Raw genomic sequence first — 20696 nt, forward strand, 5'->3', positions numbered from 1 at the left:
AAGCAGCTAGCCTCCAGATGTACGCGGGGCAGGGGGGCGGGAAATTGAGCCATGGAGCCTACTTTTAGTTCTTGCCAGAAGTTTTGTGTATGTCTCCATCTGTCCACCTACCTGCTACCCACCCATCTACCCATCTTCCTATCTATCCACCCACCCACCCATCCATCCACTCATCTACACATCTACCTGTCCATCTTCCCATCCATCCCTCCATCTACTCATCCATCCATCCATTTGTCAGTCCATCCCTCCACTCATCCACCCATCCATCCCTCCATTCCTCTATCTATTCACCCATCCATCCACCCACCCATCTCTCCATCTACTCATCTACTTATCCATCCATCCCTCTATCCCTCCATTCCTCCATCCATCCATCCATCCATCCATCCATCTCTCCATTCACCCATCCATCCACTCATCTCCCCATTCACTCATCCACTTACCATCCATTCATCATCCTTCCATTTTTCCATCCTTCCACTTCTCTATCCATCCACCCACCCATACACCCATCCATGCACCCATCCATCCATCTATCCATCCACTCATCCACTTATCCATCTGTCCATCTGTCCATCCCTCCATCCATCCACCCATCCATCCATCCACCCATCTCTCTATCCACTCCTCCACCCATCCATCCACTCATCCATTCCTCCATTCCTCCATCCATCCACCTGTCCATCTACTCCTTTATCCACCCATCCATGCACAAGTCAACATTAAATTGGACACATGCCCTGCTCTTCTCAGTTGGGTACTGTGAAGTTTGAGCCCTTTGGGGCCTAGGCTGTCTAAGCCTTTGCCCTCAAGGATCTCAGGTGATAAGGGCCATGGTTGAATCCTGTGTAGATCCTGAGGGTGGCTGCCTTTTGGAGATGTTGTAAGGAACCATACATACAGCTCCCCAGAAGAAGGCGCTGGAGGAGGAGAGTGCTCTGACCCAAGCCTTGGCCTCCAGAAGGACCTCTTTTCCTGGAAACCCTGGCTCTGTCTCCCCAGGGAGGGGCACTGGGCAGGTGGTCACAACCAGGAGCTACCTATGTCCATGCCCCCACCCCACCCCAGCCAGCTAACTTGAGCTGGGCAGTGTCTCCTCTGTCACTGAGGACCTCAGTGGAGCAGATTGGGAGGTGGGGAGAATCTACTGTGTAAACACCTCTGTGGATTGATGAAGATCCCTGGTAAGTCTGTAAATTGCAGGTCTGGAGTACTTGGCAGTGACCCTTTAACATTCTTGAAGAGACTAGTGTCCTATTAGCAGACTGTGTGCGGCCAGGGTGTTCCTGGAATCAGGGTGTCAGAGCCCTGCTGTGCAGGCTACTTAGTTTTGAACTGCTTCTGGGAATATGCTTGCCTTTTGAATGTGGCCATCAGTGTGCCTCAGTGGAACAGTCCAGAGCCCGGGACAGTGGTGATGCTGTGCCTACTGTATGGAAAGTAAGGGATCTGAGTAACAGCTGGGCCCCTGGGAGCACAGAGTCCCTTCCCGCTCCACTGCCTGCCGTGTCCCCTGGGGACCCTGTGCTTCAGACAGACGCTCATAGGCCTGTACATGCACCATGGGGCTGGCCCAGCTACTGAAGCACGAAACCCTGGTTCCTGCCCAGGCGTAGGTCCTGGAGACCTGGCGGGACCGGGGTAGGGGGCGAGGGGGAAGCTTAGGGGGCCTGCAGCGTGCTGGAAACATGAGGGGGGCCTCCTGTCACTCAGTGCCCTGCACCACACTCCCCTCCGTGCCTCACGCAAGTCCGGCCTTCGGTCAGAGACTTCCCGAAGGCCCCTGGCCTGCCCCACACTCCTGGTAAGGCCAGATACGCCTGGACGGTGGTGTGCTGGCACTGTGTGCTTACAGACAGGAAGCACAGAACCTTCCCACACACCCAGCTTGAGGATGCTAGGAAATATCAGTGCCTTTGGCTCTTCTGTAGGAAGAGAGCCTGGCCCCCATACTGCCGCACCCCTGCACCCCCCACTCTGACCTTCCTGAGCCGGGCCCTTTCTCTCCGGCCTTCGGAAGGTGTCGGCGTGTTGCACCGGGGTGTCGGGGGCTTGCAGTGGAGCACGTGGTTATCTGGGCCGGAACGGGGCGTTTGCATTCCCAAAGCTCCTGGCTCAGAACATGTCTGTTCATCCTAGGAGGGTCTCTGTATTTAGGGGCCCTGTGGGCCCTTCTCCATTGGCAAGAGGGCCCTTTTCTGGCACGGGCGCAGCGTAAGAAGGGTGAGAGGGCTTCTCTGCATCCGGAACCCACCAGCCCCTCCTCCTGGGCTCTGCCGAAGGCCTCAGGAAACGATGCCAGCCAGGAGGGGCCCCGGGAAGACAGCCACAGGCTGACAGGACCTGCCTTTGCCTGTCCCGTGGGCGGTGCGCAGACCCACCCACCGGCCCCAACACACACACCCTGCCCGGTGTGCTCACACTCGCTTTCAGGGCGAGGGTCGGCGCCTGTGGCCCTGGGGCACGTGGGTGCTGTTGTCGCCCAGGTCCCTGCAGGGGACGGGGTGCAGGCCTGGGAGGTCCTGTCCTCGTCAGACCACGTGAGTCGGGGGGAGACCGAGTGGCTTGGCGCAGCTGAACCCTGGCCGCGTGGGTGGTGACTATAACCGGAACTGCCGTGAGGAGGGCTGCCGATGGTGGGAAGTGGATTCTGCCTTGTTCCGCAGCAGCGCCCTCAGGCTGGCACTGTCGCTGTGCCCTCTGACAGCCGGGGCTGGTGAGGCACCGAGGCCACTGGTGGGAGTGAGGGGTAGAGCTGGCCCGGGGCCCCCGCCCGCGTCCCCTGCTGAAGGGCTCCCGGGCAGACTGGTGGGCACCATCCTTCGCGTCCCTGGGTGACGGCTGGGGGCTCGTGCTGGGGCTGACCCAGGGAGGTCAGGGAGGAGGAGGGCGGCCGCTCTCTGCTTAGAGGCCTCTCGGCCGGCAGTCCTGCTCATCGCAGGTGTCGTGACAACCAGAAAGGGCGAGCTTGTTTCCGGAACTCCCGAGAGTGGGTACCCCAGGTGCAGGCCGCTGCTGTGAAAGCCGGCGTGGTACCTTCTGTCTCCCCCCAAAGCGTGCCGTTCCAGGAGCGTTGCTGCGGGAAGAGGCAACGAAGAAGACGCGGCGGAAGCCTAGGGAGAGTCCGATGCAGGTGTGTTAGGCAGCTAACGAGAATCTTACTTTGCGGGCAGCTGTCGCGGTCTGTGCTCTCGCCGGCCCTAAACATGCTGTGAACGGTTCCGATTTCTGCGTCCTTTCTGAGTCACCACGTACTCGCACTCCTGATTTTGTACTCACATTTGACCTGCATTTTCTTCTTCAAGAAGTGCGCTCCCCAGCTGTATGACCTTCACAGCCTAACGTGGGTCCACGTCAGCCGTGGGGTGTTCTCTGTGGCATAGAGAACCTTCTAGTGGAGGCAGGCGGAAGCTCTTGGGTCGCCGACTGTGCGGGCCCCTTTCACCTGAGAGCCCAGGCGTTTCGGCGCCAAATCCGCGTGATGGAGCCGTGGATCCTGTGTCTCCAGCTCAGACCCCGCAATCAAGCTGTAGCCTCTTGGTTACGGTTGCCGGATGAAGCACCTGCGGGCACGTTAGGAGACTCCGTGAGTTCCGTTCCCGGCAGCAGAGAGCCCAGGCCTCGGCATCTTTGGGTGTGGCCGCCACAGGGACGCGCCGCTCAGTGTCCATCCGCCTGGATGGGGCAGTGCGCACCCACGCCTCCCTTAAGCACTCTGAGATCATCAGTCCGATGGCGTTCCGGATGGGGCTGCGAGCCCACGTTCTAGGACAGGAGCCAGAGGTCTCTTCCTGCTGCGCCTGGAGGGGGGCGGGAGGGGTCTCCCCACAGCCTTCCCGGGGGGCACACACCTGCTCACGCACTCCTTCATCCTCAAATACCGCCAGCCAGCCGCCCCCCTGAGAGCGTGGTGCCTACTGAGTATCGCCAGACTGTCCTGCAGCCAGACAGACGGGAATTGGTCAAAAGCGAGGTTCAGGGTGGCGGGAAAAGCGAACCGGTTGTCACAGGATGGAAGAGATAAAAGCAGGTGATGTCAGATGCAGAGGCGCCGTGGCCGTGGCCAGTGTGGGCGCCGGGCGTGGCCCACCATGAAGACAGCTCAGAAGAAGGCTGAGAAGTAATGGTAAGACCAGCCCAGTGGCCCCTGCATTCACCGGAACCGGAAGCTGCCAGTTATAAGCAGAAAAACATCTCTGCCCCTGAAGATTATTTTGTTCTCTTGAAAACTTTCTGTGGCCATCCTTACGTGTCACCAGCGTTTGTGAGAGCTTCACGTGAGCACAGTTCACTGTTCTTAGAGGATCCTGCGTGCGAGCTGGCTCACCGCCCCTGGAGGTCTCGTCAGAGGACTCGCACGTGCACCGTCCGCCTGTGTCTCACGCACGCCTGTGCCCCGGCATCGTGGGGACCCAGGGGCCCGTGCGCGGTGTGCTCAGAGACGTGGGGGACACACCTTCACCTTGTGTCACAGTCAGGCTGCACCTGGCATCTTGTGTCTCTGTCTTCCACAGACGCTCTCTAGGTGTCTTCTGTTTTCAGCAATTGTGATGTGGTGGGACAGGGCTGGCCGTGCCAGAAGTGCGTCCCCCTGAGGTCATGTGCCATCTGTCCATAACCAGGAGGCCCTGCCTGGGTGCCCAGGCCTGGCTGGTTCCTGAGACCTTCTGCAGGGGGCAGGGCTGCAGTGGAACTTGGGTTGGGGGTTGCTCTGCCATGCGGATGGGAAGGTCGCGTTGGCTGGTTTGTAGGGGGGCTCATTCATTCAGCAGTGGGCTGGGCAGGGGAGTGGTGTAGAGGTGAGGCCGGGTAACCGTGTACTCCCCCCCGCCCAGGGGGGCTCATAGGCCGGGAGCGAGGGCAGAGCTGGCACGGGTGTCACGGGAGCCCCCAGCAGACGAGTGCTGGCGTGTGTGGAGTCCGGGGGACGCTGAGGTCTCCAGGCTCCAGGCACCTGGGCTTTTAGACGTTTATTGTTTTGAGGATGTGACGGCTTCCCCGGGGGTTTCCAAGAGGGTGGTGAGGCTCGTGATGTGGACCCTGGGTGATCACAACCTCCAACTTCGAGGCTGTTGTGAGCCCTTTGGCCCGGCCCCTTCCCTGTCCGCTCCATAGTGTGGATCTTCTCACCCGCCTCAGATGAGCCCCTTCAGGGTGGGGGCCCACCCCCCGGGGCTGCACCCAGCAGACACCCTGTGTTTGTTTCACGCCTGTTTCCACCTCCTCCTCAGAGGCAGCGAGGGCAGGTCTGCACTCCAGAGCAGCGAGCAGCAGCCCAGTGCGGGGCACTGAGCTCAGGGCTGCGGGACTGGCCTGCTTGGACCGCCTCCTGCACCTGTCACAGCACCGATCGTGCCCTCAGCACAGCGTGGACACGGCCACGTGGGCCCAGCCCGCTGCCAACCCTTCACTCTGGACCTGAGTGAATACCGGGACCCCTCGTCTGTCCTAAGAGAGTGGGGCCTGGGTCCTGCTGACTTTGTGGGGGGCTTAGCCTGCTGGCTTGGTCATCTGCCTCTCGCATGGCTGTGAAAAGCCATTTTGCAAGTCTGTTCTTTGGCTTCTCATCTGTAAAACGGATATAGTACGTTTCCCTGAGCTTGCTGGATGAAGTGAGAAAAATGTGGGGGGCACCCCAAGATCAGCGTCAGCAGGGGTGTCCTCACTAGTGCATCTCCCGGTCCAGAGCAGGACACCACAGGCCCGGAGCCGGGTGTCCAGGCCCCTCCTGGTGATCCTCACTTGTTCCTGCAGCCCAGGGCTGGGGGTGGGGCCCACCACTCAAGTCAGGGCGTCAGAAGAGCAGTGGTCAGAGCCCTTGGGAGCTCGGCCCCCGGGGCCCTGTGAGCTCCCCTCTTCATAATCCCAAGTCGATCGGCGCCCCGGGACGTCGGCAGACTGATTCCAAAGTTCATATGGAGACACAGGACCCAGAGCAGCCCCCACGATACAGAGAGGAAGACCGTCGGAGGACAGGCGTTGCCTTCTGGACATCAAGACCCCCCACAAGGCGGCGTGGTGTCCCCAAAGGCAGAACAGACAAACAGATCAACGGAATGGGATCCGGAGCGCGGAAGTGGACCCGTGTAGATACAGTCACCGATCCCTGACAAAGGAGCAGAGACGTTCAGGAGGTGGCACTGAGCAACCAGACATCACATGCAAAAAAATGTAGACACAGACCTTTCTGTCTTCGCAAAAATTAAAACCTAGATCATAGACCTACGTGTAAACCGTAAAGTTTTACGAAAACTCCCCGAAGATCATGGAGGAGGAAACCTAGATGACCTTGGGTTTGGTGATGACATTTCAGATGCAACTCCACGGGCACGATCCGTGAAGGAAATAGTTGATGAGCCGGACAGCATTACAGTGAGAAACTTCTGCTCCGTGAAAGACGCTGTCAAGAAAATGAGAAGACGAGCCGCAGACCGGGGAGAAAATCATTGCAAAATAGATCTCATAAAGGGCCGCTGTCCTGAGTAAGCAGAGGACTCTTCAAACTCAAGAAGAAAACAACCCAATTAAAAAATGGGCAGAAGATCTCGTGCGGACGCCTTACCAAAGAAGACGTACGGATGGGAAGTCCGCGCACGAGCAGGTGCTCCACATGGCGCACCGTCGGGGAAGTGCAGATGACAACACCGAGAATCGCGTCCGTCAGCATGGCTGGCGTCTGCCTCCCCGACGGCACGCAGCGCTGGCGAGGACGCGGAGCACCGGGGACGCTCGTCCGCGGCCGCTGGGAACGCGGATGGCGTGGCCACCGTGGAGGATGGCGTGGTGGCTCCTTACCAAGGTGAACGGACTCCTAACATACGACCCAGCAGTTTGCCCAAAGGAGTGGAACACTTACGTCCACACAGAAACCTACCGATGGGTGTTCGTTCGTAATAATCACCGGAACTTGGAACCCACCAAGACGTCCTTCAGCAGGTGAATGGACACGTAAGCTGTGGTCCATCCAGATGATGGGTGTATTCTTCAGGGCTGAAGCGAAGGGAGCCACCAGGCCACGAACAGACAGGGATGAACCTTAAATACACATCAGTGAGTGAAAGAAGCCCACGAAAAGGCCACGTGCCGATTCCTGCTCCACGTCACATTCCGGAAAAGGCACGACCATGGAGACAGTGAAAGAACCCGTGATCGACAGGGGTTTGGAGGAGGGAGGGGTGAACGGGGAGCACAGAGGATGTTCAGGGCAGCGAGACTTCTCTGTGTGACATTACAGCAGTGGACGCGTGTCACTGTTTGTTCGTCCAAACCCATGGGACGTACAACACCCCGCGTGAACCCTCGTGTGGGACTGCGGACTCTGGGTGGCCGTGATGTGTGGCTGTGGGGCCATCGGTTACGACAGACGCAGCATCTGGCGGGAGAACCTGACGATGGGGGAGGCTGTTGGGGGGACAGGGGGTAGGTGGGAAGGCTCTGTGCTTTCTGCTCAATTTTACTGTGAACCCAAAAGTGCTCTGAAAGTATTTTTTTAAGTTGATCGCCGTGGCCCAGGATTCACCCTGCACTCTGACCTCTGGGCCTCGCCCGGTGTGTCCAGCGGGCCCCGGAGCCTTCTCCGTCCAGCTCAGTTGCGGGGGGTCTGCCAGGGCTCCCTGTGCCTTGGCCCGTCTGCACCTGCGTTGTCGGTGCCTCCGTGCCTAGTCCTTCGCTTCTTGGCCTGCCCACTGTGGGCACCGTGCGTATTCAGCAGGCACGCAGCCAGCCCCGTGCTGACCACTGGGCACGCGTGAGGGACCTCCAGTGACCCCCAGGTCCCCGGGCCAGTGCCCCAGCCTCCACCAGCCTCGCAGCCTCCTTGGCTCCCTCTCCTGAGTGGGCCCTTCCCCCTTGGGTCTCGCCCCCCAACCAGCTTAGGGTGCCGCGTGCCCTCTGCCCGGTCCCTGCATCCACATGGGACCAGGACACAGGAGACCCCCTCGTGGAGAGTGGTGGACACGCGGCACGTGCCCGGGATTACACGGTCACCACGGAGCCCCTTCTCGCGTCCTCTCGTATCGGACCCTGCTGTGCCCGGTGAGGCGGATGACCTTGTTCTCCCCAGTTTCGTGCTGCGGGAGATGGGGCCCAGGGTCCTGTGGCATGTGGTCCCCAAGGGCGGACACTGACTGGGTGGGCTTGCGGGGCTCACACCGTGGGGGTCAGTCACTCCCCACAGCCTCCGAGGGTCCGGGAGCGGCTTCTGGAGCAGCGCGGTCAGGGAGAAAATGGCGGCTTCCTTCACCGGGAGCCCGGGACGCAGACCTGCCACCTCAGGGTGCCGTCACTCTGCACCCGCTCCGGGTGCCCTGAGGCGCTTCCCCGACGTGTGCCCCGCCCTCCGCTCTTGCGGCTCTGGGCGCACCCCCCACGGCCCCCCGGCCTGAGCCAGGCCGGCGGCTCCCGGTAGGCGCGGGTGCAAAGGCTGGCCTTGGCGGAGCTGAGCCACACCGCGCGTCTGTCCTCCCGGCCTCCCCGGCGGCGGGCAAGTCGGTGTGAGACACAGACCTGAAACAGATTTACGGCGTCCAGCACAAGGAAAATGCCATTTTGCCAGCGAGTCTGAAGTCAGCTGTGCACATCAGTATCACCACCTGTTTAGACGCAGCCGTTGGAGGTGGGATGTGTTGCTGTGGAATGTGCTCGTGCCCGGGCTGCAGCCGCGGCCCCGCCTGACGGCCCTTCTCCCTGGCGGAGAGGAAGCCTCGGTGTCTCAGCCGCCACCTAGGGCTGAGGAGGGTAGCGTGGGCCCCTTTGTGTCGGTCCCAGTTGAGCGCAGGGGCGTGGGGAGGGCTGGTGGGGGGCAGGGCCAGGGCAGGGGAGCCATGCCCAGTTTGAGACCCTTTTAGACGCCAAGTGGACGCCAGGGCGTGCAGGTGTGCAGCCGTCAGACATGTGAGTTCAGGGCGTGGTCATGGTGGGGGCAGAGATGGGGGGTGATCTTGGCCCTGGAGGACATCCCCTGGGGAGGGCTGCAGGGGCAGAGAGGGCCTGGCACTGAGGAGGGTTACCGAGGACACTGGAAGGTGGCCAGGCAGTGGGAGGGGGCTTCAGGCACGGGGATGCTGGCGGGGGGGGGGGGGGGGGCTTCAGGAAGAGGGGAGGATCAGGGAGGACCGACACTGGGGGACCACTGGAGGTGGTGAGCAGGCCTCCTCCTGGACGTGTGCGTCCTTCCCTAGTGGGCCCTCCGCGAGGACACCTCCGCAGTGGCATCTTGCCGTGCCCTGTCTGTGACTAGCCGCCTGGCCCCACGTCCCTCAAGGCGGAAAGGTGCCCACGGGAGGAGGCGACTCTGATTGCCGTGCCGGGACTTCGGGTACTCCCTGTGTGCGGACAGGACGCCCCTTGGTGAGTGTGGACACGTGAAGCAGAAAGGCTGCCTGGATTGGGGCACTCGTGCCAAGCTCATGTTTTCAGGACCCAAATTCTGTTTAGAATTCCTTTTTAGGAAAAGAAGTATCAAATTAACTATAAGGACAGCGTGCCTCCCTGAGCCATCGGGGCCTCAGATCGCTCTACGACGGTGTCACCTTCGATTCTGCACCTCGTGGAAGGCTGTCACCAGCGGGTTGGCCAGCCTGGCAGCTGGCCGTCTGTCCCAGCCGGCTGTCACCAGCTTCTATTTTTAGCCCTGGTTTGGTCCAGAACTTGACAGGATTGTCAAGCTAATAACTGGATTGTCAAAGAAATCAGCCGTCGTAGGTCGGGGGGTGGGGGTGGAAGCGGCCCCAGGGGTAGCCGGACGCCGGGGGCCACGTCGGGCAAGTGGGTGCTACCCAGCCACTTCTCCGTCCTGGAGGTGAGGTGAGGACGTGACCATGAGGACATCACAGCATAGCCACCACCCTGGAGAGGGCAGGGAGGCTCCCTTCTTGGGCTGGGTCAGTCACTGGTGGGGACGCAGGAGAGGACTGGGCGGGTCCTCCCACACGGGCAGGAGCTTGGCCAGAGGACTGGCCCTCCCGAGCGGTGACTTGCGTGTCCACCGCATGTCAGGTCGTGTCCTTTGTTCTTTCATCTGTTGACGTAAAGGGCACCACGTGGGATGGAGAGAGAAGGGCTAAGACAAAGAAGGGAGGGCCCCTCCCGCAGCCGTGGCCGGTGCCCAGACACCGAGGATCGGGGGGCGGGACAGAGACGTGGTTTACCAGGTCTGGCCCCCCCGCCTCCCTGAGGGACTTTCTGGCTCCCCCGGCGTCACCCCACCCACCATCTTAGCCTCCGCCGTCTGACCGCCAGCCCGGGGCTGCAGGGCTCCGGTGAGATGCCCTTCTAGGTTTGAGAGGAGAGTGGGGACACAGGACGGGGCGGTGCCTCCGAGCACCCAGCCCCGCAGGCAGCGAGCGCCGTGTGGTGGTCAGGTTCAGGTCTGGGGTGGGCAGCCCCCACGCCCAGCCTGCTTGACTCTGCTTTCTGCAGCCCCAGTCTCCCCTGGCATTGTAGACATGAGGGGTGGGTGCCCCAGGGTTGGTCGTCACGGTCGCCGTGCAGCGCGGTGCTTGGCACCAAGTGAGCAACGCACAGAGGGCAGCTTTGTGGTTGACCGACCGCGGATGCACACGACGGCCCCGGGTGGCCATGACAGGCTGAATAGCAGTCCAGTCCACGCCAGCCACTGCCACGCCTGCTCCCACAGACCCGTGGGGACACTTGGAGCAGGGCAGGCGCTGTCCCCGTGGGAAGCGATCCTGGCCCAGGTGGGCCGCCAGGGGCGGACGCGAGAGGACCGCGGCGGGAGAGGAGCCACGCCGTTCCAGGGAAGGTGGCCCAACGGGTCCCGGCTCCCGTGCTCGCCCTGCGTGCCCGCCCCGCCCCTTCCCCGCCCCCGGGGGTGCCCAGCGAGGCCCAGCCCGGAGCTCCCGGCGTCCGTTAGCATTCTCCCCGTGCCGCCGGCACTGCGGCAGACGCCTCAACCCCTTCTGGTATAATTTAATCCGGGCCGCTTTTTTATGTGCTGTTTTACACGTGTACTTACCAAGAACAGAGATTTTATGTTGAATACGGATCAGACCCTAGCAGCTCCTGCACGGGCAGGAATACAAATGACCTGTCCCTCTGCCGGCTGTCAGGGGCCATGGCTTCGGGGGACCATGACCCCTGACCCCTGCAGCGTGTGGTCCGAGGCGCTGCCCGGGAGCAGGGCGGGCGGGAGGCCGGCTGCAGTGGCCCGACCGGCCCTGTGCTCACAGAGGGCGCACGCACGTCAGCGCCCGGGGGACACGGGTACCGATCCACCTTCAGCTGTGAGTAGGCGTGGCAGTGGTGGCCTGGTGGTGGCAGCGGTGACAGCATGGCAACGGGCTCCCGCGTGCCAGGCATCGTGCCACCCGGGTGTGCTGACTCCATTCTCAGCACAGCCCTGCGAGGGACTGCTCCTGTGTCCTCCGAGGGGCCGTGAGTAGTGCCCGGGACCTCGGGTGTGGACAGGATGACGGTGACGCGGCCGACGCCTTCCTGTAGCACCTGTTCTGCAGCCGGCTCAGCTCTGACACGCAGGCCCTCTGAGCCTGGAGGCGGTCCCGGTCACAGTCCCCACCTCCTAGATGAGGGGCTCAACTCCCGGGGTTGCCGGCCACCTGGGCTGTGGCCTCGCCTTGTGCTGTGGGTTCCAAGCCACCCAGGGCCTGGCTCCAGGCGTCCGGCCTGCCTGTGCCTTGGTCTCCTCCCCCAGAAGACTGGCTGGGAGGTGCCCAAGGCCCACCCACCAGCAGCCCCATGCTGCTGCCCTGCGCCCCCAGGGCCCCCCGGGCGACACCAGGGCCTGCCTTGCAGATGGCCGGAGTGCCCAAGCCGTGAGGTTTTCTAGCCAAGCTGCACAAATTGAACGTCGGAATGTGGATGGAAAAGGGAGTTAAACCAATTAGCCCTGCTACCTGACTCGTGTGTCAGCGAGGGACTCCTGTTTCTTCCTTCCCAGTTAAGGGGAAAGATAATAAGGGTCGGCAAATGGGCCCTTTTAGCCCCGTCGTGATTAATTTATTCATCTCTGCGAGTTGGCAATTTGTAAACCCCTGACTCGAACAGCTTTTAAGCTGACCTCTGTGTGCTCTGTGCCACACGGAGGAGCAGGCGTCGATGTGTTCCGCCCTTCCCGCTGTCTGTGGGGGCCTTCCGGTATGTTCTCTCTGCCAGGGGGTCCACGGAGAAAGGCACCGGTCCACGCCATCTGCAGGCCAGGCTGCTCGCCGTGGGTGGGGGGTGGGGGGCAGTAGGCACAGCTGGAAAGTGGGATTCTTCGTGTTCCTCAGAGCAGGGCCGTCCTGTGGAGCGTCATCCCTGCCATGTGGGAAATCTTGCATTTTCTGGTGGCCTCACAGAAGTGGAGAAAACCAGGTGAAATTAGCTAATATTTTATTTGACCCAGAAATCGGAAATACCATCTTTCAACCTGTAATCAACATGAGCGCTATTAAGAAGCACTTTACAGATTTTGTCCAGACTTCCTACTAGAAGCCCGGAATTTGCTCTCTGTGATGGGTACCTGAGGGGCTCTGTGGTGGCCGGGCTGACGGGAGGCCCTTCTTCCTAGAAGTCTGGGGTGCGCTCTCCGTGACGCACACCCGTGGGGGCTCAGCGGTGGCTGGTGGACAGGAGGGCCGGTCATGACCGCGCAGGACCGAATGTCTTGCATTTCGTGGTCACGTACCTGTCTGTCGCCCAGTCCCCACCTCTGCACATGCCGGCTCAGGTGCCCCTTCAGGCTGGGCCCCTGGGGGCAGAGCTGCTGGCTTTTGCTGCGTTGTGCTGGGCACACAGGCCACGCTCGGTGCGCAGTCATGAGCAAAGGGACGGACGGACGGATGAGGTCAGGAGCGTCTGCCCTTCCTGGGTCCTTTCCTGTCCTTTCTCGCCCGGTGGCTCCTGACTTGCCCTTCCAGCGGGAGACACCTGCCTACGCCTCCACCGGGTGCTGGCCACACCACTTCCTCTCTTCCGCAGACAGACCCAACTTCCTGTCGCCCAGGGAGGGCCAGACACCTTCACTGGCCAAGGGGTGTGTTCTTGGGGCCTGGAGCCTGGAGCCCTGTGGCCAAGCAGCCGGGCAGCGTCCCTCCAAGCGGCCCCGGATCTGTCAGCTGCAGGGGGAGGCCGAGGGGCTTGCAGAGAGAGCCCCGTCCAGGTGTGATCCAGGCACAGAGCAGGGCGATGGCTTGGCCCCTGTCTCTGGTGCACCTAACAGCTTATGCTCGGTCGCTCCTTGGGAAGATTTTAAGGTAAACATCACTCATTTTGTACCTGACGTTAGAACTTGAAAATCTGGGCCAGAGAGGCCGAGAAGCAGTGTCCTCTCCTGTTCGCTGGCGGCCTCAGGATGACCAGCCTCGGTGCCACCGCGCAGGCTCAGGGCCTCCCCGGGTCCACGGCTGTGGGTCAGCACCTGGGATGCATTTCCTCCCTCAGACATTTGTCCCCCAAACCCGCTGCGTGCCTGCGCTGCCCCTCTGGGCGGACCATCGAGAATTGCATTTCTTGTTAAACTTACCTGCTAAACTATCTGTGTTTCCCACGGATGATCACTTATTTATCAAAACTTCTGCTCCCGCCGCTACCACTCTTACTTTGACCACGAGCGGTGACTGTGGTGATGACGACCGAGTGCTGACAGGGACTGAATCCTAGGAACGACCCCGTAGTGGTGGGTCCTCACAGCTGCGGGGGACACTTAGTTTGCGCTTTGTACCTACGGACACTGTCACGGGCACTCTGCACGCGTTCACGACCCAGGGAGGGAGGGACATTCTTGTCCCTGTTGACCCATGAGGGTTGAGGTACAGAGTCGGGAGGCTCGCCCAGGGTCGTGTGACCAACCGAGGCAGGACTGGGATCTGAGCCCCGTTGGCGGGCAGGCTCACTGGGCCACCAAGCACTGACACCGAGCGCCACCACGGCCCAGACGTTTTGTTTCAGGGGTACAGGGATGCCTGCACTTAGACGTCACAGAGGAGGCCGGTCACCCCGTGGCAGAGGGCCATGGGGTCATGACGGCAGCAGAGCAGGGCTTGGACCCAGGTCCTCTGACGGCTGAGCCGTAGCCTGCCGCCCCCTCGCCCAGCCACTTCAGCCCACGCCCCGGGGAGCCTCCGCAAGGGGCCAGCCAAACAGGGAGCTCTGGGGGCTTGGGAGGGGCCCCGGCCCACTCTCCTGGAGCCCAGGTGTGCTGGCGTGTCACCATTGCGTCCTTCCCGGGACACACACGTAATCCTGCTTTGCACATGGCGGTGTGATTCATCAGGCTGGAGAAATAAAACCCTGTTGGTGAGAAGCACCTGAAGTGAAAACGTTTGCTGTCTCACGTTAGCAGGTTCCTCTTGGAACCCACCCATTTCCAGGTGGAAGGTGTCCTGTGCCGTGCTGTTTGTGGTGGTGAGCTGCTGGGAACGGCCATCTCGGGGCTTCTGACCCGCTTCCCCGGGGGCTTGCAACAACACCCCTGCCTGTGCCGGGGCTGTGGGCACCTGGCCCGCCGGTACCTGGGAGGGGGGCACTGGTGGCCTCCGCGGGGGATGGCCTGTGACAGGGAAGTCTGGCTGCCATCCGCAGGCTCACGATGGAGCGTCAGGGTGTCCGGAGTGCGGGCCAAGCCGCTCATCATCCCGAGAGGCGGGCCGTTATGTCCAGGCCCACCCCTGGGATTCCGGGCTGGCTGTCCCATGGCTCGACCTGGGTGTTAGTGGGGTTCCGGAGCTCCCCGGCTGATTCTGAGGTGTGGACAGGGCTCAGAAGCGCAGACCTCCAGGTGTGCGGGCGGGGCCCTCCCCGCAGACAGCACAGGTCGGGTGCCCACGGAGCACGTGGTAACGGGCTAGCAGTGAACGGCAGGTGCCCCGGGGCGCACTCTTGCTGCGGCTGTGTTGACAAGCGGCATCTCTCGGAGCACCGGGGAGAGACTTACAGGGACCCGGCTCGTCTGATTTCTTAGGACGGCAGCGTCGTGAGCCAACCTTCCTCTCCTTGTCACTTGTCATGTCTGCTCACAGGGCAGGGCGCTGTTGACGGAGCTCCGTTTCGTCTTTCTGCGGTTTGTGGGACGCAGCCCTTCCTGTCCACCGTTGCTTCAAAGGCAGACCCCCCCCCCCCCACCCAGGGAGGGCCGGACCCCTGGGATGTGACCCTCTGACAGCTTCACGAGCGATGGCCCTTTACCTGAATGATGTGGGTAATGCAAAACAGCTCATGGCCAATAACCGTCCGTGCCTCCCGGATCGGAGCCATCTCTGCCTGGTGCATAAATAAGACAGGCCTTTTTAAAGAAGAAATCTGTATTTAAGGACGCGTTTGGCTGTGTTCTTTGCCTCCCGTAAAGGTCACCCGGATAGATTTTTCCTTCTTTAGCATTGCAGGCTGCGAGGCGCTGGGCTTTTCTATTCTCCCTCCATCCAGTGAACCTGGGGGACTAAATTAGATTCTGAAATTGAGTGTGCAGCGGGGTTGGTGAGTTACCGTAATGGGAGGGTATTGCTTCTCACCTCGCAAGTAGCGAGGTCATGATAATATGAAGCGAAGTGGATTAAAAATAAAACCAAAGGTATTTATTTACGACCTGCTCAGAATTGGATTGGCGTCCGTGTAAGTTGCACCTAATGGTGAAAGACAGCAGATTGATGTTGATGTGTCCCTGGGGACATTCTGCCACTGAAATTTGCTCCGTGAATTCAATTTCAAGGCCCCCACAAAGTATCCCAGATGCAACAGGAAATGGGGTTGAGGAAGGGGTAAAGCGGCAGCGGTGAGGCGCCGGTGCAGGGGGGGTCCTGGGGGCGGCTCGCGGGCGGGGGAGCGCCCTGCACGGCACAGCAGACACGAGGCGCCACGTGGCTCCGCGCCCGGCCCCTGGCGGGAACTGAGACCCCACTCTGCGGATGAGGAGCCTGAGGCCCCCCACGCCCCCGAGGCGGGCAGTGGCGGGTGTGAGTCCAGACGTGCTGCGGAGCCCGAGGCCTGAGCGCTCCCAGCGCTGGCCCACAGATGAAGGGGTGGGGCTCGGAGAGGAGGGTCCGCCCAGGGCTGGGCCAGGATGTGAATGGAGCACCTGCCTGTCTCTCGGCAGCCCCTCCTCATGCCTCCCACCCTCTGGTCGCAGCCTTGCGGGGACAGGAGGCTCGGCGGGTGGGGCCTGTGTGAGTCACCCCTTCGGCAGGCAGGGAGGGGCAGCCCCAGTATGGGGCCCTCCCTGTGCCCTGTTCCCTGCTGGGACTTTGGAGGAGTGGCACCAGCCCCTTGGAACCCCAGCCACCCTTTGGGCTCACTTGGGTCTGGTCTGATGGGCTGGGCGGGTGGGAGGGGCCAGAGCCAGCAGGTATCTGCATCTCAGCCTGCCCCCTGAGAGGGAGTCTGGCCTCCAGCCTTGCCCTGACCCCATGACCCAGGCCCCCATTTCTCCTCCCTGGAGACCCCCCCCCCCCGACCCGGGAAGCCATCCTGGCCACACAGCCCTCCCCAGTCCTGCTAAACCCCCCTGGGTGCTGGGGCCTGTGCCCCCAAGACCCATCCCGCCCTTGGTGGTGTCGCTGGTTGCTCTGGACGAGGACTGTGGTCCATCAGAGGAGCTGATCAGTGTGCAGGGAGGGCTGCGTGTATCGCTGAGGCCCTGGGCCGTGTTTTTCCTGTCCAGCACCTTCCTCCATATCTCTGACTCTGGTTTCCAAACCGTGGGCTCTTTTGAGATAGTTCCTGTGTCCTATGGGGGTGGGCTGGGGGCAGCCGAGGGTCTGCAGCCTGGTCTTTCCTGGAAACAGAGTATCAAGTGAAGACAGTGACAGGGGCTCCGGGGTGTGTCCCCCGCCCCCCCCCCCCCCCCCGCCAACCCAGCAGGGGCACACACCTGTCCATGATGGCCCTAGTGTCCCTGCTGAAGGAATGTCACCGGAGGCACAGAAATCTGGGCCCGAAGTCCACCCAGGCCAGGGGGTAGGGGGCCCTACTTCTGGATTCTGCAGGGTCTTGGGCTGGGGTGGCGCACCTGCAGCCAGCCACCCCCCCCCCCCCCCCGCCACCCAGACCAGCACCCGCACCGTGGAGTGCGAGGGGTCCGTTCAGAGAGGTCACAGCTGTGAAGCATGGGTAGCACTGCCCTCCGCGTCCCAGCAGCATCGCCAAAAAGGGATGGGGGGGGGGGGACACATGAGGGCCTTCCTCCTGGCCACGGGGCTTGGGGCCTTTCAGGGTACAGAGGGGAGGGGACGCGATTCACGGCGTCTAGGAAGCTGTGAGCCCCCTCTGGCTCATCCCCACTGCTGGCCCGTCCCCACCGAGGGGAGCCCCTGCCCCGCTACTGGTCACCTCCTCTGACCCGGGCTTGTCTGTCTCCCCCCAGGAGCTGCTGCTTTTCCTTCAGAACCTGCCCACGGCCCACTGGGGCGATGAAGACATCAGCCTGCTGCTGGCGGAGGCCTACCGCCTGAAGTTTGCTTTCGCGGACGCCCCCAATCACTACAAGAAGTGAGCCAGGGCCAGCACAGCCGTGGCTGCGGGCCGGTGGCCAAGGAGAGGCCTTGTTGGAGCGGCCTGCCCTCCAGGAGGCTGGCCAGGCCCGGGCGCAGGGGAGGGCCAGGGCCTGGCCGGGGGCGCCTCTGTTGCCTGAGATACCAAAGAGAGCCAGGGGAGGGTCCTGGCCGCTCAGGGGGCCAGAGGTGGGCGGGTGTCTCCCTCCCTGTCCCCGGAGCGTCCTTGCCAAATGACCACCTCCTGGAGCCCCCAGGGCGCGGCAGCCCGAGAGCCAGACCCTCCGGGAGAGGCCTGCTGTCTGGTGCCAGGGGCAGAAGGAGGTGGTGGCCATCTCATACCTGCTTTGAAATGCAAAAATCCTATTCTGTTCAGTGAAAGAGAATAAAATATAGACAAAATAAGAAGTGAACCGCCCTAACCTGTGAAGTCTCTGTCCCCACAGGGCTTCTGGGCGTTGGCCTTGTTCCTGTAACTGCCGTCACTTTCGCTGTGGCTGTCCCTTCTCTCTTGGTGAGGCTCTGGCTCGGGGGCAGGGGGCAGGAGCGGAGTAAAGGCCCTGCTTTGCATCCCGTCCTCTTCAAAAGGAGCCCTCAGCCCTCAGGAGCCCCTGTGCTGTTCCACCGGGAGGTGAGGGGCTCAGGGCCCTGTGGCCCCGGGGACGAGCCACACAGGCTGAGGCCGGGGATCCCGCGCCCTGCGCTGGGCCCGCAGGATGGGCAGGGTTCGGCCTCGATGATCGGAGCTCTCGTACCACTCGCCTCAGCCTGGCCGCACCTTCCACGTCTCCGGCGGGTTACAGACATGCTTGCTCCCCGCCATTCGTTGGTCACCAAGCAGAGAGCCCAAGTGCAGAAGGTTCTGGACTGGCCTGCCTGGGGCTCTGCGGGGTCCCGGCACACTTCCACCCGCCCCTGCCTGTGCAGGCGTGTGGCTGGCAGGGACGTGGATGCTCCGAGGCTCTGGGGACAACTCTGACCCCTCAGCTGGGTGGGACAGGCCCTTGTCCTTGGCACCTGCTTCTGGTCCTGGAACAGCCAGGCCAGTGCCCCGTGTTTGCACAGCTCGGCGTGAGGACGCTGCGGGGAGGCTGCAAACGGGACTTGAGTACATACACACGTGTGACATGTGTGTCCTTTTTCTCATTAAAAACATTCCTCGGTCATTACATGTGGTGTGGAAATCAGCACAAAATGCTTTGTGAATGGGAGGTGCTCCCAGGTCAGCAGAGGGCTCGCCTCAGAGCCCCAGCCCCTGGGGTCGGGGGCTCCTCTCCAGCACCCAGCGGCCCTCCGGCTTGCACCCTTTCTCAGCCGGGGCACCCAGTTCCAGGAAGAGCCGCCCATGGCCGTGGGCAGGCAGCCCCTCCCCCACCCCGGCCCCCAGGAACTGCTGTCTTAGCTCAGAGCGCTCCGTGCGGCCAAGGTGTTGGGCCCCCCAAACATCTGCCTCTCGAGGCCGTTTGTTCTTCAAACGGGAGGATCTGCGACTTTAAATGAGGTTCCGCATGGATTTTCCTGCGCGTGTGTGTCTGACCCTGAAGTTGAACGCAGGCTTGTTGATGCGCGAGTGCCTATGAGTCTGAGCAGGTCGATTTGGAACGATTAAAGGGTGTTCTGTCTGGAATACGATGTGTTCAAATGGGAATAAAGATGCAGTGAACCCCCAGCCTCTGCCTGATTCAAGGACTCTCCTAGGAGAGCGGGGGAGCCCAGGGACAGCTGAGGGTGGGGCATGTGTGCCAGACCTGACCCGGGCATGGCACCCAGTCTTGTTGAATCCCGGGGGGACCTCGCGGGGAGATAGAGGTTCAAGGCAGAGCAGGGGTCAGTCGTACTCGGGTTGGGCCCCAAACCCCAGCCCTGCACCACTGGGGGTCACCTCCAGGCCGGCCTGGGACAGGAGGGGCCTCCCCACCCTGCCACAGCAGTCGAGTGCCTTCCGGGACCCGGGATGTAGCCATCCCTGCTTCCTGGCTCCCACCCTCTTGGCCCCGTGAGCCCCAGCTTCTCAGCTGCTTTTACGGTGCCCCGTGCCCCTCGGCACCCCACGTCCGCACCTCCCTCCATGGTGGGGACTCCCCAGGCAGTGCTCTGCTCTCTGCCGTCTTATGCTGTCCACTGGTGGGGTGGGGTCAAGTGCCGTCCCTGGGTGGGGGGCAGGAGACCCTGCCGGGTGATAATGCTCGCCCTCCCCCTGTGGCTGAGTGCCACGCTGAGCTGGGGCTGACGCCCAGACCTTGTCACTGTGCTCGCGGGACGGAGACGCAGCGGCCCTCCCCGGTTGGAAGGTGGAAGGCTCCGGTGCGGGTCACAGCTCAGAGCTGGCCACTGCTGCTGTTCGTAGTCGCGATTTGTTGGCGTTCGTGGCCCGGCTCTTCGGGCCCACTTCGGGGTCTCAGCCCCCACAGGTGGCTCGAGCCCCGGGGTCCTGAGGTACGCCCCTGACCCCCGTCCCCGTGAGCTTCCCCCTGCCAGGCCACCTGGGGAGGCCTTGCCTGTCAGCACTGCTGCCACGTGGAAAGTGCCAGAGACGAGCTCCTGGGGCAGCCGGGTCCCAGCAAGGTCAGACACGCCAGGGAGGGGTGAGGTCCCGGGAGGCAGGGAAAGGTCGGGGTGGAGGCCTGTGTGCCCCAAAGGACGAGCCGGTGGGCAGGGCTTCTGTGCCAGTGCCGAGCCTGGCTCTGAGGTGGGAGGAGCCCCCTCCGTGTTTGAACAGGCCAGTCCTGTCTCTGACGTGCCTGGGCCTCCGGGTGCCGTCTGCCTTGAGCTGGACGTTTCCCGCTGGGGCACGGCCGGTGGGTGTGCGGTCAGAGCCACCGTCCTGTGAAGCTTACTCAGGACGTGGGCCACCACTGCTCCGTGTCAGGCAGTGGGGGCCCTCCCGCAGCCCCCCCCCCCCGTCCAGCCCCACCCCAGTGGACCCTCTCTCCTTTACCCCCCTGCCTGCTGCTCGTTGGCACCGTGGGTCATGGCTGCCCAGGGGTCTGCCCCGCTCGTCCTCCAGGCCTGCCTCCCTCGTCCAGTAGCCCCTGATTCAGCAGCCGCCGTGTGACCACACGCAAAGGATCTAACTCCCAGCCCGTCCCCTTGCCAATTGGAAGCTGATTGTTCATCTAGGGAAAAAAACATACATATCCAAATGCATTCCAGACAGATGGGTTTAAACATACAAATTAAAATTCCCTAAAGTGCCCACAATACAAATAGATATTTTTATAACAGGGAGTGGCCAACGGCTTTCCTAGCGTG

The 20696-nt window shown here is 62.1% G+C and overlaps 1 protein-coding gene across 1 annotated transcript in view; it reads left to right on the top strand.

The window, feature by feature from the left end:
- Positions 1 to 19113, top strand: part of TBC1D22A (TBC1 domain family member 22A) — a 324756-nt gene extending 305643 nt beyond the window's left edge. The window contains 1 exon segment of the mRNA XM_030322325.1: positions 17318 to 19113. Coding sequence (XP_030178185.1) covers positions 17318 to 17446 — 129 coding nt within the window. The 3' untranslated portion in view covers positions 17447 to 19113.
- Positions 19114 to 20696: the final 1583 nt, after the last annotated feature.

This window comes from Lynx canadensis, chromosome B4, assembly GCF_007474595.2.
Source record: "Lynx canadensis isolate LIC74 chromosome B4, mLynCan4.pri.v2, whole genome shotgun sequence".
Taxonomy (NCBI): domain Eukaryota; kingdom Metazoa; phylum Chordata; class Mammalia; order Carnivora; family Felidae; genus Lynx; species Lynx canadensis.